This window comes from Spermophilus citellus (genome assembly GCF_964194105.1).
Source record: "Spermophilus citellus genome assembly, chromosome: 3".
Classification (NCBI taxonomy): Eukaryota; Metazoa; Chordata; class Mammalia; order Rodentia; family Sciuridae; genus Spermophilus; species Spermophilus citellus.
This window is the reverse complement of record NC_138184.1, coordinates 206,259,770-206,287,580: the sequence shown is the minus strand read 5'-3', so window position 1 is coordinate 206,287,580 and position 27,811 is coordinate 206,259,770. Positions and strand designations below refer to the sequence as shown.

At 32.5% G+C, this 27,811-nt stretch overlaps 1 protein-coding gene across 7 annotated transcripts in view; it reads left to right on the top strand.

Annotated features, from left to right (window-relative positions):
* Positions 1 to 27,811, top strand: part of RUNDC3B (RUN domain containing 3B) — a 149,804-nt gene that overhangs the window by 46,551 nt on the left and 75,442 nt on the right. For 4 of the 7 annotated variants that reach the window (XM_081287884.1, XM_081287887.1, XM_081287885.1 and 1 more), the window contains exons 3-4: positions 7,459 to 7,592; positions 19,393 to 19,478. In XM_081287884.1, the coding sequence (XP_081144010.1) occupies positions 7,459 to 7,592; positions 19,393 to 19,478 (220 nt within the window). Of the gene's footprint in view, positions 1 to 761; positions 813 to 7,458; positions 7,593 to 19,392; positions 19,479 to 27,811 lie in introns of all 7 variants that reach the window. The other 3 variants (XM_081287888.1, XM_081287886.1, XM_081287883.1) reach the window with 1 other exon arrangement.

The following is a 27,811-nucleotide window of genomic DNA, read 5'->3' as shown; positions in this document are numbered from 1 at the left end:
GTTTTCCCATATAATTATACTAGCTGTTTTCAAATAACATAGCAAAGATTTATAGTGGTGGTTGTTAAAAATAATAAGTGGAAATTAGCAAGTAAAGAAGTATTTTCCATAGGGTAGGAACATGGTGAGTGTGGTTATACTTAATAATTAGGAACATTTTACTTGATATCAAAGTGCTGTCCTCATATCAAAAAGAAAAGGACACAGAAACCTTAATACTAAGTGGGCAAAAAAAATAGAACTGTTCTTTTGAAAAGAATTTGTTTATAACTTATAATGAAGTTAATGTCAAAAACTTTTTGTATTTATTTTTAAGGTTAAAAACTTTCTGAGCCAGATAGTCCAAAAGTGAGTAATTTTTCCTAACCAATCTTATTATAAATTCTGAGGTATAGAATGAATAAATTCAGTCAGGTGTTGCCCATTTTGAAGTCTGCTGTCATTATCAGCTTGTGACTTTTGGGTAAGTATGATGGAGGTAGAAATCAACATGGAACAGTTATTGCTCACTTATTGCTAAGACCAGGAGATACCCTAGCCTCTCCAAAAGAACAGGTTGCAGCTGACCAGCTTGATTTACTTGTTAAGCATAGATCACATTCATCCTAATTTAATTCATTTTATTTGGTAGGTAAAAGTGGTGTTTACTGCTTCGAGATTATGTATAGTCATCTTATTTGGACTATTCAGTTTGGAATTATAAACTTAATGGCAGGTTTCTTAAATATCTGTTTTGTTGTTGTTGTTCATTTTTTTTAAAGAGATTTCTCAAAGTTGTAGATGGCTGGTTTATCTCCAAATACCTCTTCAAGGTACTCTATGCCTGTTATGTCTCCTGCCACTGAGCTGCACAGGAGCATGGCATTGACTTACCAGGGAGGGCTATAACAGATAAGTGATCTTTTATAGTATATTGCATGGGTTTTGCAAAGCTTTCAGTTAGTTTTTGTTTTTTTAAAACTCAGAGAGCACAAGTACGCTTATGCTAATTTTTAAATTAAAATCTCTTTCTAAATCCACACAATATAAGTATGTATTATTATTCCTTTCCCATATGACCTTGTATATTTCTATTAAGTTCCCTAGTTTTAATCATTATTATTTTTTTACTTATGCATATCAGTGTTCTTTATATTTTATTATAACTTAATAACATAAAGTTTATTTCCTCAATTTTGTAAGTGCTGTATAATAGTATTTAATTACATGCAAACTGGGGGCTCAGGGAAGTTATGTGAATTTTCTCATCTTTCAGTAGAACATAGTCGGGAGCTATTAACAACAACTGCTTTGTCATTCTTGAACCACTAGTAAGAATTTTATTTTCAAGTTTCTCCCAGGTAGAAAGCATACCTTTATATGCTTATTCAAAATGTTTTTTTATTGAGTTCCTGCTATATACAAATCACTGGTGGCCCTTTCTGCTTCTGGTCTAGCCTTTTGTTATATTTTTAATTAGAAAAGAAATAGTCATTATTTTCTTAAGATTATAGTAGGATAAAGGATGAAATGTAGGAAACACATGTCTTTTCATTTCCTTAATCCTGATTCCCACAAGTAATCATTTTAAACAATTACTTTTGCTTTATGTTCTATATCTGTAGCCTTAATCACTACTAAAACAAGTCATGCTTTATTTCTTCAGGGTTATGCAAATAGGTATAGCTCTCTGTATACTTCGGCCTTCAGTATTCTAATTCAGTCCACCAGCATTTTAGGTATTATGTTAATGCTTAATGTTAGTGTAAAGAATAGAAAAACACCATTGTACTCCAATTGGGAGAGTTTAAAATTGCTGGGATAAAAATTTAGTGAGTCAATTAGGTTTTCACATTTTTCTTGAACCTGGTTATCCTGTTTTTTTTTTTTTTTTTTTGTTGTTGTTGTTTTGAAAAAGTAATAATTGACTCATTTATTGGTATAGACATATACTTAAGATATATTTATATGTTTTATGTTTATAATATATTTCATTCCAGATATTAAATTATCTGTAACAAAAGATACTAATTATTTTCTAGATGATATAGTGGCTTGATGATTTGCTTCAGGCTAGCAGTGTAAGTACAATTGAGTCAGATTCTGTTTAAAGTGTAACAAATTATTTTTCAGTGTTGAAAGTTGTTCCTTTTTTAAAATATTAATATGAGATTTTAGGTAGAAAATTAAAATTTAACCTTCAAAGTTGGGTTATCTAAAGGTAAACCTCAACTAATGCTAGTAATACTTCTGTTAAAGGAAAGGATCTGACTTCTTGGAAATGTGGAAATTTTCTTTTTGTAATAAAAAGATAGTGGAGAATGTTAAGCTGGCTCTTCTAAGTTGGTAAAAAAGGATTGCAACTATAAAAATTGGAATATTACTCAGCTTTAAAGAAGAGTAAAATTATGGAATTTGCCAGTAAATGGAGTTGGAGAATATCATGCTAAGCAAAATAAGCCAATCCCACAAAACCAAAGACTGAATAGTTTCTCTAATATGCGGATGCTAATTTACAATAAGGCAGGGGGCACTAAGGAAGAATAGCATTACCTTAGATTAGGTAGAGGGAAGTGATGAAAGGGGAAGGGAAGGGATGGGTAGATAGGAAAGATAGTAAAATGAAACAGACATTATTACTGTATGTGTATATGTGACTATATTACCAATATAATTCTGCAACATGTACACTCAGAAAAATTATATCTCATCTATGTGTGATATATTAAAGTATATAATTTTATTCTACTGTCATGTATAATTAAAACAAAAATAAAAATTATAAAAAAATTTAAAATGAAAAGTTAAAAGCTTAATATCTAAATGTTAATACAGTGTCAAAATAATACCATAAGTAACCAATTTCCTTTAAGTATCTACAACAGTTTACAGTATCAGAGTAATTTGTTAAAATTTGATGGGACTAGCTTGTTCTTCATACCTTGTGTAGATAAACATCAGCTCTAACGGTAATAGTCTTTGCTATTGTTAGGTAGGTAATATAGAACTTAAGTTATGAGACCAGCTTCATTTATCATTACAAAAGTGGAGAAAGGAAGTCAATTCACAGATTCATTTATATTTTCTGATACATTGTTAAAAGATGATCCATTGTTAGCCACTGTTTAGTAGAGAACTATAAAAAATTTAGTTTCTGTTCATAGAAGATCTGATTTTGGCCACAAAACAAGATACAGGAAAGCACAGATACCTTATAGGATATGAACACATGTCTCATTTTAGAGTATAGAAAAGTTAATTTTAGAGTAACATTGGACCCTAGAGATCACAGACCAATTTTTTTTTGATTGGGGGGTGGGTACTGGGGATTGAGCTCAGAAGCACTCCACCACTAAGCCACATCCTCAGCCCTGTTTTTTATTTTATTTAGAGACAGTTCTCAGTGAGTTGCTTAGTGCCTTGATTTTGCTGAGGCTGGCTTTGAATTCACGATCTTCCTGCCTCAGCCTCCCTAGCCACTGGGATTACAAGCGTGTGTCACCTTGCCTGGCCACAGATCATTTTTGATACTGAAAATGAGGTATTTTTGTGGGGAATACACCATAGCTGTCAGTAACTGATTGTCTTTTAGTCCAACGAACTTTTCACCACATATTTCTGCTTAAAATTAACTGAAATTGGATTGATGATTTGAGGGTAAGTTTTGCAAAATTTTTGGTAAACAGTGACAACTTCTAAGAATACTTATAACTGAAAGTATATTATACATCTGTCTTCATCTAGAACTTTAAAAAGAGAATTGTTAGTAATAGCGTATCTCGTCTTTAGAATAAAATTTCTCCAAGACATAAAATAGTTTCTTGCTATTTGATTTGCTTTTGTGGTTATGTTTAAAGAACATGAAAATATCTTAGGAGTGGTTATTTGTTACTTCAGTCTTTATTTTTAAATAAGGCAAGATCACCTTGTAGCTTTGGTTTTTTACTCTTCCTGTTAAAAATTAGTTATGAACTTTTACTAGTAATAAATCTATGTTGAAGCAAAAGTGATATTCAAATAATGATAATATCTGAAATAACCAATTGAGCACTACTGTTATATTTAATTAAATTTAACTCCCTGTAGATGTAGAATGATTTCAATAAAATTCTGGGATATGTAGAAAATTTACATGAGAGGTTATTTGAAGGGAATCTACTTTCTCTTAAAGTTCATCCTTCTGAATGTGAAAAGTTCAGTGTTTTGAATAAGATTCTCATTTTGAAATGTTGCAGGCACATGGACCAGGAAGAAAGATCCTTACATCTTGTATGTTGAGTTCATAAGTTGATAAAAGTTTTGTGAAGATAATCTGGTTTATTTAAGGCCCTGCAAATCCTGATGATATGCCATCTGTTAATTAGTCTCTCAGACTGTAATCTGGGAAATCTTGCCATTATGTTTTGGGTCAAAGTCTTATAGTCAGTGTAGCCTACCCATAGCACCAGTCCTATGGGTTTGGAGTGCCCACTCCTTGTTCAACCCATGCCTTGATTTGTTTCTTTTCCTCCATAATGGGGCTTTGTTATATTTTAGAGTTTTGACAGCTATACTTTAAAACTTACAAATTATTTTCCTCAGACATTTGGAACTCTTGAAAAGTTTTCAAGTTGTATTATAGGAAAGTAAATCATCCTCTATGCAAAAGGGCTAGGCTCTTATTTATTTCCTTACAAAGGAAATTCTTGGTGTGGAAATCTTTGCTTTACCTTTCTCTTCGCTTACCTCTCTGGGTGGTTGCACTAGTTAATACAGTGTTGCCTTTTCTTTGCCTGCTTCTCTTACTTTGTCTCCCGTATTGCCTTTTACAGAGATTTAACTCTAGCAGAGAATTCTTATGATTCTTTCTTCTCTGACAGTGTGTAGTATTCCATTTCTTGGTAGCTATACCTCTCATTGAAAAAAATTATAGAATGTTGCCAGAAAATGGAAGGCAAGGAAGACTAGTTGAAACTAGAAACATTTTGAGGAGATACATTTGGAAGCGTTGATATGGTGAAAGGTTGGATTAGAAAGTAAATCTCAAAATTTTGTCTAAATTCTCAGCAAGTAATGAGAAAAATTTAACTTTGCATATTATTCCTACTTGTTTGTGGTGCAAGGGGACCTTTTTTAACAGTAATAACAGAAGCAATAATGAACACTTTTCTAATATTTGATATTAACTAGGCTCAATGCTACTTTGTCTCATCTAATCCTAATGATATCAGGTAGATGCTAGCATTATTCTCAATTTATAGAAGAGGCTCAGACTTATACAATGAATTTAAGTTATTTGGTCAATATCACATAGCTAGAACTCCATCTAGTTAAGATCAAAAAACCATGTTATTAACCTCCAAGGCATCCTTACTCCCCTGTATCAGTCCTTCAGAGGGCTAACAGGTGAGTAACTTGAAAAACATCCTTAAGACAAACTATAGGGAAGTATTATACCAGGATTTTTTTCCTTTGGCCTGGGGTGGGGGGTTGGGGGGAAGACCAGGGATTGAACTTAGAGGCACTTAACCACTGAGCCACATCCCCAGCCCAATTTTTGTATTTTATTAGAGACAGGGTCTCACTGAGTTACTTAGTTCCTCGCTTTTGCTGAGGCTGGCTTTGAACTTGCTATCCTCCTGTGTCAGCATCCTGAGCTGTTAGCATTACAGGCGTGTACCACCGCATCCGGCAGCAGGAATTTTTTTTACCTCAGAGAAGAGAGTGGCCAAAGGAAAATGATGGAAAGAGATTAAGAGGAAGAAGAGAGATTTAAATATGCTTATAGATATCTATTTGTAGTAGTAAGATATGATTTTTAAAGAGATACTGAATTATTTAGTTACTTGAATAAAGATTTACATGTGCTTTTGTGTTTTTATTTATATGTAGACACAGGTAAATATGTTTGTCTAAAATATTTTATATTTGTAATCTATATACCGACAACTCAAAACCAGATTCTCATCAAAACTTACTATGAAAATACTTTAAAATTTTAAGGTTTTATGCTCATTGTGATTAAGATAATTTGTTTTGTGCTTATTTATCAGTTTATTTATTGAAAAAATAAGTAATTTACTGAATGCCTACTGTGAGCCAAACATGGTGTGAAGTGCTGGAAATTGATTGAAAGGAAAATAAGATGCAATCACTGCCTTAGTGATTTTATCACCTAATGTGAGATAATCAAGTAAAGAAAAAAAATATAATGAGTAAGCACAGGGTGCTGTGCCAACCAGTGGGACTAACTGTAGAGATCTCACACAGCTTACTAGAAGAGAGGGGCTTTTTAGATGTCGTGAGTGCTGAATCATGACTGTTTGGATTTCTGTTGTTTGATTAACCTTCAGTATATCATTAGAAATGCCAGGGAAACATTTTAAAAAATACCCATGCCTGGGCCCTCCCCTAATGGTTTTGATTATTCAGTTTGCAGGAAAACCAGGGATGAGTATTTCTAAAGGCAGTCCAGTTATTCAGATGTGCTGCCCTTGAGAACCATTCAAATAGCATCTTAGACATTGCTTCTAAAATGGTGCTTGCTGACAGGAACACTTTTTGATGTCTCTGGAAAGAAGTTATTACTAGGAAAGGGAAGGTTTGAGATGAATAAATAATTCAAAATAAAGAGGCACATATTTAAAATATAAAAGCAAGTCTTTCCATATTAAGATTTAAGCAACTTCCCTGGATAAGATGAGTTATCACTGCAGACAAATGAAGAAAGATGTCTCTTATATCCCACTTAAAAATATAAGTACAAAAATGGCTTTCATGAACCGACTACTCAGAGCCCTACATAGAAATATTAATACAACATACATCTAGTGGAGCATTTGGTCATAAGTAGATACATAATTACCCAAATTTGAGAGATGAGCATGGGAAATACCTGGAGTTGTCATGGATTAGTGACTAGATGAGAGCAAATGAGTAACATAGGGGAGCTTTATAATATGTTTAGTAGAAGATTGTGAATTATCAGTGAATATGGGATGCTAATTGATTTTATTTGCTTATTGGATAGAGCATACATTGTTTCACCTTTTGAAATAACCTATAAAGAGGGAGAAAAGAATTGACAGTATTTTTTCTGTTTTTCAATGTAAGGTTTAAAATTCACCTGGAGATATTTAAATTCATGTTTAACTCATACGGGAAACATAAGGAAGGTCTTTTGTGCATTTTGTAAAACTGTCTTAGATAATAAAATATTGAGCTACAAGACATTTTTAGCATCTAATTCCTTTTAATTTCATTTGCCTTGATTTTATTGTTAAGAAAAACTGTGATCCAGACTCATTAAGTCAGTTTTCCAAAGTAACACAACTAAAGGTAGAATGGGATTAGATTTCAGAATTTTCAACACCTAAATCCATATCCCTTTTACATTAGCACACTATAGTATTCTTTATTTTTCAGAATTTTATTGTTCTTGTATTTTTAATTTTCTATTCCAGTTTTCTTTTATTTTGTATTACAATTTATCTCCTGAAGGTCAAGTAACCTGGTTTGGTTATGAGAGTCCTCGTAGCTTCTGGGACTATATCAGAGTGGCTTGCCGGAAAGTTTCTCAGAATTGCATCTGCAGCATTGAAAATATGGAAAATGTCAGTTCCTCTAGAGCTAAGGTAAGACATTGATAATATGTAATATGTATAATCTAATTGTAAGTGCTTTTTAACATATATATATATAAAATATTTGAATTTTTTGCTGTAAAAAATTTCAGAACCCTCTTTTTTCTTTTTTTCATTGCAACTAGTTATTCTAGAATGTTCATGAGTCTTCACTGTGCATCTTGAATAGCAGGAAGATATGAAACTACTCACTACAAATTTCCTTTTAAGAAGTGTGATAAAATATTTCCTGTTTTAACATCTTGAATTATCTAAGCCAGTGGCTCTCAAACAGTGTCCTGCAGAAATCTGGGGGTCTCCAAGACCCTTTCTGTAAGGTTCTATGATCTCATGTTATTTGACTTTTTACTGTGTTAATATTTGTACTGCTAATGGTAAGTGAAAATCCTCGTGCCTTGGTACAAATTGAGGTGGTGGCAGCAAAGTGAATTAGTAGTCATTGAGTTCTTCCTTACCATACACTCATCATGAAAAAAGCCAGTTTCCTGTAAGAATGTCTATGATGATGCAGTAAACCTTAATTTTATTAAATCTCAACTTTTGAGTATGTCTTTTTAATTTCCTCAGTGACAAAAGGGGAAATAGGCATAAACATTTCTGTAGCATATTGATATATTATGTTTACCTGGAGAAAGGTAGTTAGTTCTGCAGTGTTTGAATTGTTTGAATAGTCTTCATTTAAGACTGTATTTTTACTAGAAAGAAACTTTAAAACTATATATTTTTTTTAGATTTCATCATTTGGCAGACATTTTCTTGGAAAAAAATTTAAAGCATAAGCTTTCTTCCTGGAGCAATCACTTCAGAAAGCAGCTGACTATGTTCATTGCTAGTGGTAAAACTAAAGCTTTGAAGTAAGAACTCCACTTTTGGAAAACTTAAATTCATCATCTTAGGCTTGATGACTTGATAAAGGTTGATAAATACTTTTCTAATAACACGGTTGCTGATATTAGCAAATGCAATTTTAACTATTTAATTACATTTTTAACATTTTGGCTGATCTGTATAACTCATATTTTTATAATGAACAATTCCTGAAATTATAAGATCATTTGTGGATAGAAGATTAATTCAAAGTGCCAAATAGACTAAGGAATGTAATGTGATATAATGCTAAAAATTTAGTGATTTGGCTACATAGTCCACGTTGTAACTGCCTTTTAAGAAATTATTACTTACTGAGATTTGTTGTAGATTCCAGGGAGAATATCTACACTTATCTAAAAATACTATTAAAATACTCCCTTTTCCAACTATGTGCAAGGAAAGATTTTCGGCCTATACTTCAACTAAAACAACACATTGTAGCTGATGGAGTGCAGAAGCAGATGTCTAGTTCTCTTTTATTAAGACATTAAAGAAATTTGAAAAAATGTAAAATCAAGCCACTTGTCTCACTAATATTTTTGTTTATGGAAAAACAGTAATTTTTCATAAAATGTTAATTTATGCTAATATGTTTTAAAAATTACCCAATGTTCTGAAAATTTTTAGTTTTAACTTATAATATAGTAAATTTTGATATAACCTGTGTAAAGGCTTTTTTAGGGTCCTCAGTAATTTTTTTTTTTTTAATTATTTTATTGTTGGTTGTTCAAAACATTACATAGTTCTTATTATACCTCAGTAATTTTTAAAATTGTAAAAAAACAGCTGCTGATCTATATCAGCTTTAATTAGGAATTTTATTTATGTTTTTTATTTGTTTATTCATTTATTTTTTTATTGGGTTTAAATTAGTTATGTATACTTTGACAGTTGACATAAATTCAGTTCATTTCTTTAGAGTTATAAAATTGTAACTGCATCTTGGTTGAGTTTGTGTCACTTCTACTTTCATGTTTTCTTATGATTTAAGAATAATATTTTAGTTTCTTTTGGTTAAGATTAGAAGACTAATTATAATTTGGATGAATCAGATGTATAAAAATAAAGTTTTATGATACATAAACTTTCTCATTTTCAAATTTAAAGTCAGAGACATGTATATGACAAGTACATTCTAAGTCTCTTCAATAGAAGAAAGGGTATATTTTTAGAACTAGCATTTCTTCAAAATACAAAAGATAATTGAGAAGTTAACAAACATTAGAAATGTAGCATTTGGATTTGGGTGGACCAAAGGAACCAAACCCTGGCTGCCCACCTCTCTTAATGAGACTCTTGGGAATAGTCCTAGCACAACAGGATGTTGTCCTGCAGAGAGGTGATGTTTATTCTGTAAAGAACTAGTGTTGAGTATCAAAACACCACAGAAAAATTATGTTCCAAATCCTGTATTTATATCTTTGTTTTTCTCATGCCTCAAACAGATTCCAGTTAGTGGAGAGAGAGATTCTATTATTTGCTTGATATACTGGGAGAAGTCTGTGGGCAAAAATTAGATCTGTCTTTATTCATTGCAGTGAGGAAAGCAAAGTACTTAATCAGTAGTCACATTGTCAAGTATGTCAAGTATTAGGATTGAAGAATTAAATAAATGCTTCAGATGGCAGGTTTGTAAAGCTGTAGAGCTTCAGTCTTAAAGAACTTCTTAGCATATGTAGCACTGTCATCCTGCCTTAACACATGAGAAAAAATATACTAGAGTGGAAGCACCAAACATACCTGATATTAATTTATAGCTCAAAGTGCTTGGGACCAAAACAGCTTTATTTTTAAAATACTATATAAGGGTCTAGATTTACTCTGATTACATTTTTAGTGTTGTACAGATGACAGTTCAAGATGCACTATGGAGCAATGACCAATTTGATATAGAAACATTCTTTAAGTGTTTTACCTCCTGTCCCACCCAAACCAGTGCTAGGGATTGAACCCCAAACCTCATACATAATAGACAATGCTCTACCACTGAGCTATACTCATAGTCACATTCTTTAAATTGAACTGAATTAATTGAATCAGGATTGTCTGTGTCCTGGTACCTCTGTGCCACTTAAACTCATATTGGAAAAACTGGTCACCGTGAGAAATCTGAAATTAATCTCTTTAGGTTAAAACACCATTCCCTTTTTTTGTTGGTTTGTGACAAGTTGAGTCTATTTCCCAAACTTAAACATAGCATAAGAGTAGAATGGAATATTTGAGCTGAAGATCATGTCCATAGTCTCCCTCTTAGGTATGCAGCATGCCTCTTTTTGTAACATGCAGGGCTTCTGAGACATGGAATTACTATCCTAAACTTACTTGTATTTCAGACTGGAATTAGCACTCCTAGAAAATTGACATCATCTCAACAGTCACCAACTTATTTCATGCTTTTCTGAACTCATCTGAATCTGTTCTTGGAAAATTATTTATAAGCATATTAGATGTTCTGTGATGAAAACCACCACTAATTTTATCTTTAGTACTACTTTTACTGTCTTTGCACTTACTTCCCTTGGTTTCAAGTTAAAGAAATCTTTTTTTTTCTTTTATTATTTTCTTGATTTCAAAATATGAGCCCTTTGTTTTTCTTGAGTTCTTATAACCTTCTGGCATATGTTGTGTAGGGTTTTTCCCCCACTTTTTCTTTATTTCTTTTTTTCCCCATTTTTGAGAACCTTTCATTGCTTTTATTTTATTATTATTTTTTGTTGTATTAATTTTATTTTTTAAAATACATGACAGTGGAATGCATTACATTTCTTATTACACATATAGAGTACAGTTTTTCATATCTTTGTATATAGAGTATGTTCACACCAATTCATGCCTTTATACAATAGTAACAAAAACAGCATGGTATTCTTTATTTCCTAAGAGCAGTTTTTAGCAAGGTTTGGCTTTCCTAGTTTGTGGTTGCTTTTGCTATATTCTATTATTGTGGAATTGAACATACCTAAACCATTTTCTGAATATACTAGTCACATCATCAAACCATATACATACAATGCATACTACATACTTCCACCCATCAAATTTTATTGAGTGCCTCCAATAGGTAAGAATTTGAACATAGTAATACAATCTTATGACATATATCCCCAATCCTTTTTTTTTTTTTTGGTCTCCTTGCTTACTCTGTCCTTCAGATGGACCAGAATATCAAATAATTAGAACTTTATAATAAGATAGTATTGAGAAGGAAAAATTTTAATTATTATTTCCCATTATTCAATGCCCAAATCTTTTTCTCCTCTCTTAACCTCCACTTGAAATTTCCTATTCCCAAGTCTTTATTGTGTTGGTCCCAACTTAGAAAGAGTGTCAGAAAACCTTGGGAAGCTTTAAAAATAAAAATAGCTGGGCATGGTGGCACATGCCTATAATCCCAGCAGCTCCGGAGGCCAAGGCAGGAGGATTGCAAGCCAGCCTCAGCAAAAGCAAGGCACTAAGCAACTCAGTGAGACCCTGTCTCTAAATAAAATACAATAGGGCTGGAGATGTGGCTCAGTGGTTGAGTGCCCCTGAGATCAATTCCCAGTACCCCCCAATAAATAAAATAAATATAAAATAGTTTCTCACACAGAAACTAGAGATATTCGGATTCTACCTATTTGTTTTATGTAGTATCCACTTAAAATTCTAGCTTCAGATGACTCATTCTAACACACTGTTATCATTATGTCATTATTTCTCTCTACTTGTTAGCAATAGCTTAAATACTGAACAACTGTAAGCAAGTTACTTATCTCCTTCAACAAGTATATATAGAATACCTACTATATGCCAAAAACTTATAAAAATAGGTGAAAAAGATGACAAAGAGCAAATGTTATGTACATTGCATTTTAATAATGTAATGAAGAAATGTGTGTGTGTGGTGTGTGTGTGTGTGTGAGAGAGAGAGAGAGAGAGAGAGAGAGAGAGAGAATAAGTATCTCCAGAGAGAGATAGAGAGAGAGAGAGAGAGAGAGAGAGAGAGAATATATTAGTATCTCCAGGGCCTTGAAAAATTCAAACAAGTTAAGAACTTACAAAGTAACAGGAGTGGTAGTAGAGGACACACACAGATATTGTGGTTATAGAAGACTTCTATGTGAAAGTAACCTTTGACATAAGACATAAATTAAGGAAAGAAATGTCCTGTGCAAATATTGATTATAGTAAGCAAGGTATAGAATAGAAGATATGGTTAAAATTAAGAGTTTGGATGTCATTCTGAGTGCAGTGGGGAGCTGTTTGAAGGTTTCTTTTCGACCTTTCCCCCCCTTGTTTTATCTTTTTTTTTTTTTACTTTTTTTTGTTTTTTTTTAATTGTTGGTCGTTCAAAACATTACATAGTTCTTAATATATCATATTTCACAGTTTGATTCAAGTGGGTTATGAACTCCCATTTTTACCCCGTATACAGATTGCTGTATCACATCAGTTACACTTCCATTGATTTACATATTGCCATTCTAGTGTCTGATGTATTCTGCTGTCTATCCTATTCTCTACTATCCCCCTTCCCCTTCCCTCCCCTCCCCTCCCCTTTTCTCTCTCTACCCCCTCTACTGTAAATCATTTCTTCCACTTGTATTATTCTTCTCTTACCCCTCCTTTCCTCTTATATGTAATTTTGTATAACCCTGAGGAACACCTTCCATTTCCATGCGATTTCCCTTCTCACTCCCTTTCCCTCCCACCTCTCATCCCTGTTTAATGTTAATCTTCTTCGTCCCTACCCTGTCCTTGGTTACTCCCCTTATATCAAAGAAGTCATTTGGCATTTGTTTTTTAAGGATTGGCTAGCTTCACTTAGCATAATCTGCTCTAATGCCATCCATTTCCCTCCAAATTCTATGATTTTGTCATTTTTTAATGCAGAGTAATACTCCATTGTGTATAAATGCCACATTTTTTAATCCATTCATCTATTGAAGGGCATCTAGGTTGGTTCCACAATCTTGCTATCGTGAATTGTGCTGCTATGAACATCGATGTAGCAGTGTCCCTGTAGCATGCTCTTATTAGGTCTTTAGGGAATAGACCGAGAAGGGGAATAGCTGGGTCAAATGGTGGTTCCATTCCCAGCTTTCCAAGAAATTTCCATACTGCTTTCCAAATTGGCTGCACCATTTTGCAGTCCCACCAACAATGAACAAGTGTACCCTTTTCCCTGCATCCTCTCCAGCACTTGTTGTTGTTGGACTTCATAATGGCTGCCAATCTTACTGGAGTGAGATGGTATCTTAGGGTAGTTTTGATTTGCATTTCTCTGACTGCTAGCGATGGTGAGCATTTTTTCATGTACTTATTGATTGATTGTATGTCCTCCTCTGAGAAGTGTCTGTTCAGGTCCTTGGCCCATTTGTTGATTGGGTTATTTGTTATCTTATTGTCTAATTTTTTGAGTTCTTTGTATACTCTGGATATTAGGGCTCTATCTGAAGTGTGTGGAGTAAAGATTTGTTCCCAGGATGTAGGCTCCCTGTTTCAAGACATAACAATCATAAATATATATGCCCCAAACAATGGTGCAGCTATGTTCATCAAGCAAACTCTTCTCAAGTTCAAGAGTCTAAAAGCCCCCCTTGTTTTAAACAATAGAGTACTGTAATCTGATTTACATGTTTAGGTCAACTCAGTGCTTTATGGAACATATAGAAAAAGGAGGAGTGCAGATCTAATACAAGGGTGTAATTGGAATCTAATAGAAGAAATGATCATGGAAGTAAGAAAAAGAATTATTTTCTGGATCCAGTGACAACAGAATAGCTTATATCAGGGGTCTCTCATACCAAGAACAACTATAAAGATTGAAGAAAATATGCAAAGCAACATATTTAAGGCATAAAAGGAAAACCATGGCATGAGAACTTGAGTGACCACAACCTGGAGAGAAGGGTTATATTGGGTGAACCTCATATTCATGTTAGCTTGAGCCTGAGGATCTCTGTTCACATCATAGTTATACAGGGTAGAGTGGTGGAGGTGAAAGTGGTTCTTTTCATTTTACTGGGCTAGAAAAATGGAAGTTGGAGCATGGAGCTTCCAGTGAAACCAGGATTTAGGGGAAAGAATTGCAGATAAATGTGTCTGAAGTTGTGAGTGTGATTTTCTGAGGTGGTTGCACTCAACTCTTAGTTATCTGTAGAACAAGAGAGAGAGAGAGAGAGAGAGAGAGAGAGAGAGAGAGAGAGAGAGAGAGAGAGAGGAGGGAGGGAGGGAGGAGAGAGAGAAAGAAAACAAGGTCCATAAACCAGTATGAAAGCAGAGGGTAAGAGATCAAAAAACTAATTGAAGATTTCACAGCCTTGTACTGGAGATGTAGATATCAAAAGTTCAAGGGCAAACAAGATGGAAGAGTGCCGAAAAAACTCCAGGCTTTCATTTAAAGCCCCAGCAGGACTTTACTTTGGGATTAAGGTAAATTTGGAAGATTATTCCAAAAAAGACCTAAAGGTGGTGTCTAAGTGGTACAGGGTGATTTTCTAGTATTCTGTACTCCTGCCAAGAAAAAAAAAGTTGCTCTGGAGAAAGGTGGTATCTGAGTGCTAAAAAATTTTGTAAACAATGTCCATTATTCAGTCAGAATTCATCAAATTATCAACAAAGATCAATGGCTGGAATCAAGAAGAATAAAAAAGATAATCAAAACAGATCTGTGAGGGATAAAGATTATAGGCTTTTAAGTAATTTTGATTAAAGTTCAAAATATAGAAATAAATCTGAATTCTAGGACAATGGAATATATATTTCTTTAAAAAGCTAACTGCAAAATACAAATTCTTATCAGACATACACAGGATATGTACAAAGATTAATCATTTGCTGAGCCATAATTCATTTCAATGAATTTCAGAGATTAGGGTCATAGAGTATGTTATTTAATGGAATTAAGCTGGGATCAGTAACAACAAAACAACAAGGAAGTAGAAACACTTTTATGAGTGAAACTGAGGACTTTTAAATGCTCAGGGATAAAAGGGGAACTCATAATCAAAACTGAAATATATTTAGAAAGTAATGATAATGAAAATGATATATAAACTGCACTTAGAATAAAAAAGGTTTACTGGAAATCCATATGTACCAAAATGAAATTAAACCTCTATCTCTCACCCTGCACAAAAATCAACTCAAAGTGGATCAAAGACCTAGGCACTAAAACAGAGACCCTGTGCCTAATAGAAGAAAAAATAGGCTCAAATCTTCACTATGTTGGCCTAGGATCTGACTTCCTTAACAAGACTCCTAAAGTGCAAGAAGTAAAATTAAGAATTAATAAATGGGATAGATTCAAATTAAAAAGCTTTTTCTCAACAAAGGAAACAATTAATAAAATGAGGAGAGAGCATACAGATTGGGAAGAAAATCTTTACCACATCCAGCTCCAATAAAGCATTAATCTCTAGGATATGTAAAGAACTCAAAAAACTTAACAACAAAAAACCAAATAACCCGATCAATAAATGGGCTAAGGAACTGAACAGACACTTCACAGAAGAAGAAATACAGTCGATCAACAAATGTATAAAAAAAGTGTTCAACATCTCTAGCTATTAGAGAAATGCAAATCAAAACTGCTCTTAAGATTTCATCTCACTCCTGTCAGAATGTCAATCATCAAAAATACAGGCAACAATAAATTGATGAGGATGTGGGGGGAAAAGATACACTCATACATTGCTAGTGGAACTGCAAATTGGTGCAACCACTATGGAAAGCAGTATGGAGATTCCTCAGAAAATTGGGAATGTAACCACCATTTGACCTAGTTATCTTACTCCTTGGTTTATATCCAAAGGACTTAAAATCAGCATACTATAATGATGCAGCCACATCAATATTTATAGCAGCTCAATTCACAATAGCTAGACTATGGAACCAATCTAGGTGTCCCTCAATAGATGAATGGATAAAGAAAATGTGGTATATATATACTCAATGGAATATTACTCAGCTTTAAAGAAGAATAAATTATGGAATTTGCTAGGAAATTGTTGAAGTTGGAGAATATCATGCTAAGCCAAATAAGCCAATCCAATAAAACCAAAGACTGAATGTTTTCTCTAATTTGCAGATGCAAATTCACAATAAGGCAGGGAGTCACTAGGAAAGAATAGCGTTACCTTAGATTAGGTAGAGGGAAGTGATGGGAGGGAAGAGGTGGGGATATGGGGATAGGAAAGATAGTAGAATGAAGCAGACATTATTACTGTATGAATATATGTGACTGCATGACCAATATGATTCTGCAACATGTACACTCAGAAAAATGAGAAATTATATCCCATTATATTCCACACACACACCAAAGTGCATAAATGTATTTTACTGTCATGTATAACTAATTAAAACAAACAAACAAACAAATATATATATATATATATATAAACATAAAAAATAAAAAAGGCTTAAATGGAAAACACAAACTTAATAAAATTTAAACAGTTGTACAGAAGAAAATTAACAAACTAAAAGTAGATGTTTGTAAAAAGATTAATATACTTGATAATCTTCTAGCAAGGCTATTCAAGAAGAAAGAAGGAGAGATGATGAATTATCAATAGCAGCAATGAAAAAGAGGCTAGCCCATATACCCTACTGACATTAAAAATGCTAAAAGGATATTATGAGTAACTTTATACTGATAGATTTGAAAATTAGTTGAACAAATTATTTGAACAATATCACTAAAACCAATACAAAAAGGAAGAGCACATCTGGATATTCTGATATCTACTAATGAAATTAATCTATAATTTAAAAAAATCTTTGCCATGCAGACCCACTTTTAAATTGGATTATCTTTTTCTTGTGGATTAGAAAGAACTTTTTGCATTTTATGGATGAGAGTCTTATGTCAGATGTATAAAAGCAAATATCTTTGTCCATTCTGTGACTTGTTTTTTCACTATCTTAAGTGATGACAGTTCATCCTCTGAAATAGCAAGGTAGAGTATATGGGTGTTAATGTAATTATGTTGGTCAGTTTGATGGTGAGAAAATGAGTTTCCTCTCTCCTAATTTCTTATTTTCTCATATAGTAAAGTAGGGCAAGAATAGTAACCTAGCTCACACAGTTTTGGGGAGGGTTAACTATCTAAATGTATATGAAACTCTTAAAACAGGGCCTAGTACATATTAGTTGCATTCTTAAGAAGTGTTGACTCCTTTTACTATATTTATTTAAACTTTAGTGCTTCATCACTATCAACTGATAAAGTTTAACTTGCCAATTATAGCTTATAAGCTTGTTAATAGCATCAGCTTTTCTACTTGTTGGACCTAACAATCTTTTAAAATCGGTTTATCTTCCATTATAGTAAAAGTTCTTTTGTGGAAAGAAAAGAGGCCATTAAAATTAGCACAGTTTATTAACAGAGAATTCCACACACACACCAAGGACAGGAAACTAAGTGCAGCCCAGTTCTGTGTGGATCGTGATGAATACATCAGGAAGCAGGACTTTTTCCATAATTCTTGTTGGTAATAGAAGTCTCCCATGCTTGATTCTTGGATAACAACTTTCCCTGATTCTATATAGATGACATTGCAGCCTTTTGAGTCAGACACTGCTGCTGGTTTCTATGTCTTTAAAGAAAATTTCAAAAGAAAATCTTGAGGCTGCTGGCCAGCCAGTGGTTTGCCTCTTCTTTCCTTTGTTCCATTCAACCATAGCTTACTGTAAATTCTCCTATCCTTATTCAAAGGGAACAATAGACTGAGCACAGGGTAAGCTGAAAGAGGGTGTTGAGCTTGGTAGGCAAGTTGATTGGCATGCTAACTACACACAAATTATTCATTTTCTTCCCAGCACTACTGCTGCTTCTAGCCTAGTTTCATCACTGCCTAGACTGGCTGTTTTTTGACCTTTCCTGTCCACAAGTTTGGTTGATTCACCAGATTCATAGATATGTTCATGCTTTTCCTCCTTTACTGGTAGTTGACCATCATACATATTGATTAGTGTTGCCTCTGTTCCCAATTGCCATTGCAGTGTTTTGATATTCTCTATATTCAGCTTCATTATTTTTTCTCCAGATTTTTGAAAGGGTTGAGTGAAATTAAAATTAATTGAATTTTAAAATTTTCTCAATTGTATCTCTTATATTCTAAAGAGTCTAGAAGAGACACTTCTGAGAATAAAAAAAAGTATGGCTAATCTCAACTATCGAAAGGTATTAACACTTTCAGTAAAATTAAATTACCATCAAGAATGGTAATATTTCTGTGATTCTGTGCTAGAATATGCTGAACTTCTGGGGTTTTCGTTTTGTATCACAGTACTGAAGATTAAACCCAGGGCTCTATGCATACTAGGCAAGCATTCTACCACTGATATATACCCTCAGCCCTGGGAGTTTTGTTGTTGTTTCTAGTTTAAATATTTTATAATAGTTTTTAGAATTCTCATGGGACTCCAGATGATTTGGTCCTGTGATTATTCATGCAGTTTGGGGCTCATTATCACTTATGTAAAACCTTTGTCCCTCTGGAAGACTAGAATGGGAAATTCTGGATAATGGTATTAGAGTGATTATTACTGAAAGAGAACTCTGTTCTTCCTGTTTCATAAGGGGCCTCATTTTAATTAGCATGTTGACTTAGGTATTAAAATAGAGGATTGTATCTTATGATTTCTTTATATTATTAAGAAGAAGCCTGTAATGCAAGTAACTCAGTATGAATATTTTATTCCATCAGAGAATAGAAAGTTTGACATGCTATACCCTACATATTCTGACAAACAAAATATATATTCTTTATAGTCAGCATTTACCTATCTTTATCTAAATATTTTTCTTAGTCTTTATTCAATGTGTATTTTGAATGAGCTATTCTTTACGTGTTGAGAAGATTATATTTTTTTAAAATAGTAGGTAAAATATATATTTTTTCATATTTGATTCTTTCTTCTTCCTTTCAGGGTAGAGCCTGGATCAGAGTAGCACTCATGGAAAAACACTTATCTGAATACATCTCTACGGCTCTGAGAGACTTCAAAACAACCAGGTTTAAAAGCCCTTTTAATTTCCTAATTTTGTTGAAAAAAAATAGCCTAAAACTTTAGAAATTGGAATAAATCAAGAATTATTTAGTTTCTAAAGTCCTAAGCTATTTTGTTTCCTCTTTTTCTTACTGCTCAGATAAATTCACTGTTTTCTGAAGAATAGGTAATTTGTCAGCTAAATACACATCTACCTTGGTTTATGTAAAAGATAGACTTTGTGGCTGGAATATCTTCTCTGACTCATTTTTTACTCTCATTCTTTCAACACTTGAAAGATTAGAGCTTCATTCTCCCCACAGGCTTTTCCTAGACCAATTTGAAGAATGAAATTCCTAAAAGAATTCCTATAGCATCTGTTCTCCTTTCCAACCTCAGCATTTACTTATTTCTGTGCTTGTAAAGAATATAAATGAATCATTTATTTTTTTATTTCATGTATGTACTTAATGATTGCTTGGTTGTCCTCTAATAATAGTCTATACCTATGTCATTTTTCTTGAATTACATAGACTAAAGGAATGATATACCCTGCCATGTGAAAAACAGGACTTTATTATTTTTTCATGATGTTAGGGAAAAAAGGTTCATGTTAGGACAAGATTTATTGTCCTTTAACATTTTTTTTCCTTAGTTTATTTTTTTTATTGGTTGTTCACAACATTACAAAGCTCTTGACATATCATATTTCATACATTAGATTGAAGTGGGTTATGAACCCCCAATTTTACCCCAAATGCAGATTGCAGAATCACGTCGGTTACACATCCACAATTTTACATAATGCCCTATTAGTAATTGTTGTATTCTGCTACCTTTCCTATCCCCTACTATCCCCCCTCCCCTCCCCTCCTTTAACATTTTTTGATGTTGAAAAATCCACTTTTCTCCATATCAAAATATTTGTAACTAAAAATATTTAAAAATTTCAGTGCCTTATACATGTACTGTCTAATGGTACAACCACAAAAAACTGTATAAGTTAAAATTTGTTAGGATTGCATTAAATTTCAGATGTAGTTCTGGGTTGCTTTATCACAATTTCTGTGCTCAGTAACCACATATGACTAATGGATATAGATATAGAACACTGTCTTTGTCACAAAAGTTCCACTGGGCAACACTGTCTTTGATTCTTCTAAAGTACCATACTTATTTCTACCTTACTAGTCACATTTCTGAAAGAGAAGTTAATAGTTACAACTCGAGGGCTGGAGTTATAGCTCAGTTGGTAGAGTGCTTTCCTCACATGCACAAGGCTCTGGGTTCAATCCCTAACACCACACACACAAAAAACGATTGCAAATAATTACAACTAGAACCAGTTTTAGTTAAGAAAATCAGGCACAAAGAACTCATATATCTAAAATCTTAACTTTCATGACTCAATTTAGTGTCTGGCATTCTGGATTTTGAGAAAATCTGGACATTTTATGACAATAGTTTTTTTTTAAAACTAACTGCTACAAATTATAGTATTTTATATGCCTCTAACTTTGTAGGCAATAAAATAATAACCTTTCAATTTGGAGATACAATGAGAACAATTATAAATACTATAAATTTGACCAGGATAGAAAAACTTTTTGCTAAAAAAAAACTGTTAGCATAAGATAAATCTGATATATATTTATTGAGTTCTTGTTTAGTAACATGATACTCTTGGTATATTTCTGAAGATGGACAGTGAGATGATGATAAACTCTTAAACTTTTGAAACAAACCTTATAAAATGAAACATTTTATCACTAGGAAATAAATTTAATTATGAAAAATAAGTATTGAGAATACTGAAGCTTTGGAAATAAGAATTAAGAAGCATATCAGAATCTAGTAGACGATACCTAAAAATCTGAAAATTCGTGAAAATAAACCACGTTTTCACAATAATCATCTTATGTAATTATAATATTGTGTCTTTTCTAAATAGAAAATGAAACAGCAATAGTCTAAGTTGTTAATGTTGTTTCTTAGTTTAAATGATTGGGTGGGGTTAAAATAATTCTTGAATAGATTATTTTTAGAACAAGCCGTTTAAATATTTAAAGGGAAATGTTTTTTGCCTGTTCTTAAGTGTTAGCCATGCTTTTTCATAAAAAGGAAATGATTCAGCTCTAAAAAAGTCTATGAAGTAAAAATATTCTTGTAATAATACATAAATATACTCTATGCAAACAAATGTAGCTTAGTATATAGATCTATGTATGTGTGTGCATGTACATTTGTCAAAATAATAGTGTTTAGATGTGAATATAATGGCTTTGTAATTTCTAAGAAAGAAAGTAGGGATTTATTTTAGAATCTCATCTTAGTAACTAAAAAAATGTGAAAATGAGAGCTTCTTGTTTCCTTTTCCTACTATTTGTGCTATAATTTTTACTAAAATAAAACCAAAGAAACTTTTTAATTATAAATAAATTTGAATGCATACCTTTGGCAGACAAATGTGTTTGGAAGGCTAGGTTTATAAAATACTAACAAAGTATTATAAAAAGTAGTTGTACCTTACCTTTTATCTGATGCTTCTTGAGGTAAATGCTTCTAGAAGGGTGAGAAATTATCTCTAATCCTTTAGGAATCTTGAGATTATCTGGGTTAAGTGGATTTCTTCTGTTCTGTCTGACTTCACAAAGAGCAATGATATCCTTTATAATAGTGGAACAAGTGTTTACCCAGTACTGGAGGAGGAGCTACAGGACCTAAGGCAGTCAACTTTGAAGGCACTGATCAGTGAAAATCCAAGAATAAGTATGGGTGGAGGAAGGGTGGGGAGCAGAAATACAAGTTTTCTTTAGCTACATGATTGTAGCTCTAAAGTATTAGAGAAATTCATGTTTTCTTTGCTAAGATGGAGGATGTATTAGGGAGCAGTTGGAAAAAAACCCCACCCAAACCTTGAAGAGTGTTATGGTTTAGGGATGAGGTGGTAGTTATGGTTTAGGGATGAGGTGTTATTGGGAAATAGGGAGCCAGAGTTGGGATGATGGAAGAGTGAAAATTAGAATATAAGCTAAAAAAGAAAAAGTGGAGAATCCCTTTGTTAGGTTACTAGGAAGACCTACAAAAACTGAACTAAAATTTGCTTAAATTTAATTTCTTTTCACCCACAGATTAAAAAAATGACTAGAAAAGTTGTTGAAGGAACAAATATGGACAAATTTGAAGTAGCAGATATGGATGGAAAATACAAAGATAGAATTAGCTTTATGGAAACCTCTGTATTACTTTGTAGTCATACTACAACATTTAATTTATGACAAAAGTTGTATTCTGAAAAAATGTTCATTTTCAAAATATTTTAATGTAAAAAGGGGAATGAATAAAATATAAAATAAAACTTTGTAAATTACTGAGCTGTCACAAAAAGGAAATATGAAGGCTGGGGAGTGACTCACTTGTCAAACACTTGTCTAGCATGTTCAAGGCCCTAGGTTCAGTCTCTAGTACTGCAAAATAAAAACAACAAAAAAGATGAGTTAATAAATACTTCTTAAAGTTGTAGTGAAGTAGATAAGATTGTAACATTACCAACATCTTTTAAGAACAAGGAAAGAATTTTAGAATATGAATATGCTTGAAAGTTTTATATTAAATCTTCCTACTTCCAGCAATTTGCTTTCCATGGTTTCAGTTACTCTCAGTCTAAAAATATTGAGTGGAAAATTCTGGAAGTAAACAATTCACAAATTTTTAAAAATTTTTTTTTGTTAAAGTCTATTGTTAATATTTGTCCTACTGTTGTTTTTAATCTCTTAACTGTGCCTAATTTACTAATTAAACTTTACTGTAGATATGTTCATATCGTATATAAGAGTATATATATAGTTGCTTCTTAATGGGATTTTGTTCCAATAATTTGTGATAAATTGAAAATGTTCTAAGTCTAAAAGTGCATTTGATACATTTATTCTACCAAATATCTTTATAGCTTAGCCTAGCACACCTTAACATTGTCAGAACACTTACAGAATCATTTGACACAAAATCTGATTTATATATGTTAACCATGTGATTGTACCGCTTACTGTGGGAGCTCCAGCTCACTGCCACGGGCCAGCACTACAAAGAGCTAGCCTAGGAAAAGATTGTCATTCAAAAATTTAAGTATAGTTTCTATTGAATACAAATTACTTCTCAACATCCTTAAGTCAAAAAATCAGAAGTCAAACCACTGACTTGGAGGCTATCTGTATAAAGGTTGATATTATCTGCAGTTTAAGGAATACAAGGGCTTCAGAACATATCTCCCATGAATAAAGCGAGGCAACCCTATTAACATGAAAAACTAAACATTACTCAGGGTTACTTTTAAACTGCTACCTTATAGCCTATACAAAAAAATCCAAAAGGTTAACAATTAAATGTAAAATTCCTAGAAAAAAAAACATAGATGCGAATCTTTGGATTAAGCATTAGTTTCCTAAATATGATACAAAAATATAGAGAACAAAGGAAAATAAGTACATAAATTGGAAACAATCAAAATTTAACATTTTATGCTTCAAAGAAACCATCAAGAAAATAAATAGGTGACCTACAGAGTGGAAGAAGCTTTTTAAAATATGATATGGAACCTGTATCTAGAATGTATATATAGGACTTTTTCAAGTCATTAGTAAAAAGACAACCTATTTAAAAATGGGCAAAAAATAAATAAACATTTTTCCTGTGAAGTTATACAGATGGCTAATAAATACCAAAATGAAGCCCAACATCATTAGCCATCAAGGAAATGCAAACCCAAACCACAATATGATATTATTGCATATCAACTGAGATTTCTATATTCAGTATCATGTGATAACAAATGTTGATAAGAATATAGAAAAATTGGATCCCTCATACATTGCCAGTGGGAAAGTAAAATGGTGTAGCCACTTTGAAAAATGATCTGGCAGTTCTTATGAAGGTTAAATTTTGAGCTACCATGGGACCTGGAATATGACTCCTAGGTGTATGTATATGTCCCTGTATGTATATCTACATATCTCCAAGAGAATTGAAAACATGCTTACAAAAAATACTTATACATATGTTTATAGCAGCATTACTTATAATGCTGGAGGAATTGGTTGGAGAGAAATACAGTGTGATTAATAATGTGGGCATGGTTTCATTTTGGGATAATGAAAATATGTTATAATTGATTGATGTGACAGCTGCACAATTCTGTGCATATGCCAAAAATCATTGAATTGTACTTTGGATCAGTTATATGGTATGTGTACTGAGCTTTTTAACAGATGTGTACAAAAATTTGAAGTTTATTGAATCATATATGGGATATGAAAAAATACAGGTTTTTGTAATGAAAGGAAGAAAATGAATTGCACTATTCCATGAGAAAATATAAAATCTCAAATGTAAGTTTGTCTTTAGAATAATTCAGTTTTTAAAATTCTGATTAATTCTCAGTTACAGTCTTTTTGTTTTGTCAATAAAAGTCTAGCAAAAATCTTATTAAATATCTGAAAGCTCTTTTAATAAAATTATTTCAAAACTTGTTTTTAAGTTTGCATCTGAGCAATAATAATTCACATATACCTGGTAACAAGGAAACAAAAACTTCAGAATGCATTGGTGTTTTTCTATAATAAAGAAAAATCTTCCTGCTCTTCCATACAGATCTGTAACCTAACAGTAAAAAGTATTGTAACTGCCCTTTTCAAATTGCTGCTTAGAATCTGGTATTTTCATTAACTTATTTACTGCAACACTACAAGACCTTTTTTTCCTTTTAATATCTGATTAAATTTATTAGCTTAACATTAACTGTGTCATCAGTCCTTTCCTATGGACCAGTCTTCACTTTGTTTCCTAAGGAAATCATTCCCCTACAATAAATGATGTTTCTATTCAGGCTATCTTTTAAAGTAAAACCAGTAACCAAATAATGGAAAACAGTACTTGTTTTCTATAGTATACATATAGTATATGTTTTCTATAGTTTCCCTTAGTGGTGGTCTTTATATAACAGTTTTCTTGAGGAAGTACAAATGAGGATTAGGGCTGGTTTAAAATCTGACCACAAACAGACTTTAGTAGTTTTTTAAATTTTGAAAGAATTCTTCATGAAATGATATATTCTTGTGTTTTAATGTTTAACATTGTATTTGATTATTTAAGTGGTCAGATAATATTGTATGTACTTTTTGTATATAGCATATGCTTTTTGAAATATATGTATATACATATGTATATATGTATATGTATATATACACACACATGTGGAAAGGCTCACATACTTTTTTGTGGTGAATTTGCCTAAAGCATCTCCTAGAAATTTTTAAGAATATTTAATAACTATATCCACCATGTTGTATAAAAGATTTCTTAAACTTACTTCCATTGGTTGACATCTCACCAATCCTCTCTTTTTCTCAACCCATTCTACTCTATGAGTCTATGAGTTAACATTTTTTAGATATCATGTAGAAATGAGAACATGGAATTATTCTCAAAATTATTTGTCTAGATCATGTGTAATGCTTATTTGATTTTGGATGGATGAAAGAAAACCTAGAGGCTGGAGCTTTTAAGTCTAATTCCTTTTACTTGGGGAGTAAGTATTAACAGTGATAGACAGATAATAGGACAAATGGAAAATGACAGGTATTTCCTGTCATTTTTGTTGAGTTTTATAAGAACAGGTTTTGCAAGAAGAATTTTGGGCATATGAAGTAATGAATTCCCACTAATGTCTCATCTAATTTGTATTTAACATGAAGATTTCTGTTTATATTGGATTCTGTTAATTTTATTTTAAAATGAAATATAGAATATCCTCCTTATAGAGAAAATTCACAGACCTTCCAAAACGTAAGGAGAGAAATAATCATTCTTAGACTGTACTTAAAATTAGCTATTATTTAAGGTGACATATTTCCTTTCAGCCTTTCGTTGAAAATATTCTTAAAATAATGACTTCATTGTGCTGTTTCTTCTGTTATATATTTCTGCTTTTTAATTCTGTTTCACATTGTATTATATGTTCATTTTTACTATAACACTTCTATAAATATTTAATAGCTATACAATATGACATTTAATGTCCCTTAATATACTTTATCCTCTAGTTGCTTGTTTGATTATATGGTTCCTCACTATGATTAATAATGCTTCAGTGAGTACGAAATAATCTGCATGAAGGTTTTTTTTCCTCTACAGAGTCATTGCTTTGATGTAGGTCTCAGAAATAGAATCACAATGTTAAATGATATGAGTGTTTTTCAGTGCTTGACACATATTTCAAAATGATACTATTATTTTCATTATTCCTGTCAAAAGTTTGACAATATCCCTGCTTCAGTTAACTTTTGTGTCACTGTGACCAGAATTCCAACAAGAACAACTTAAGAGGAGGGGAAGTTTATTTGGGGTTTAGTTTCAGAGGTCTCAGTTCATAGATAAGGAATCTATTACTCTGGGCCCGAGGTGAGGTAGCATATCATGTGGGAAGGACCTCATGGAGGAAAGCTACTCAATTGACGGCAGGGTCAGGTAGGAGAGAGAGAGAGAGAGAGAGAGAGAGAGAGAGAGAGAGAGAGAGGGAGGAAAGGGCCATAGGAAGAATACCCTTCCAAAGCAACAAACAGTGATTCACCTCCTCCAGCCAGGCCCTACCTACCTAGGTTACCACCCTACCTACCTAGGTTAGTCAGTCCATTCAAACTAGGATTAGGCTGCAGCTCTCATAATCTAATTATTTAACTTCTGAATATTCCTGCATTAACAAAAACTTTGGGGAGATACCTCATATCCAAACTATAACAATCCCTTTTACTAGTCCCACAAATGGATAAATTTTCATGGTATTATAAAGTTCCTCTATGCTTTGTCAAATTGTTTTAAAATCAGCTCAAGAAAATGAACAAGTTTGGGATGCATTTATTATTCAAAAGAGATTAATTCATAAAACTATTCATGCTTTCTTAGATGCATATTTATCATGCATTTAAGTTATTAGTTAAACCAGTCATAAATTTTTTCCTGAGAGGTCTATTATCATTTATACATAGGACTGAACAATGGCAAGTTTTTTTGTGATATAAGAGTATATATAGTGGTTTAAGATTATCTGCCTTTAATTCAGATAGACCTGGATTTGAACCCTAATTCAGTTCTCTGCTATCTCCATGAGTTAACTAGTAAATTACTTGCCTTCTCCAAGCTTCAGGTTTTGTCTGTGTAAAATGACAATAATTTTAATACCCATTTCATGGGGTTCTAATGATTAGATTTGATAATTCATTTAATTAGATAATGTACTTGACCAGTTCCTTGTACAAAGTAATCATTCACTAAATGGGTAAAATTTATACTAAGAGGTTAATTATAA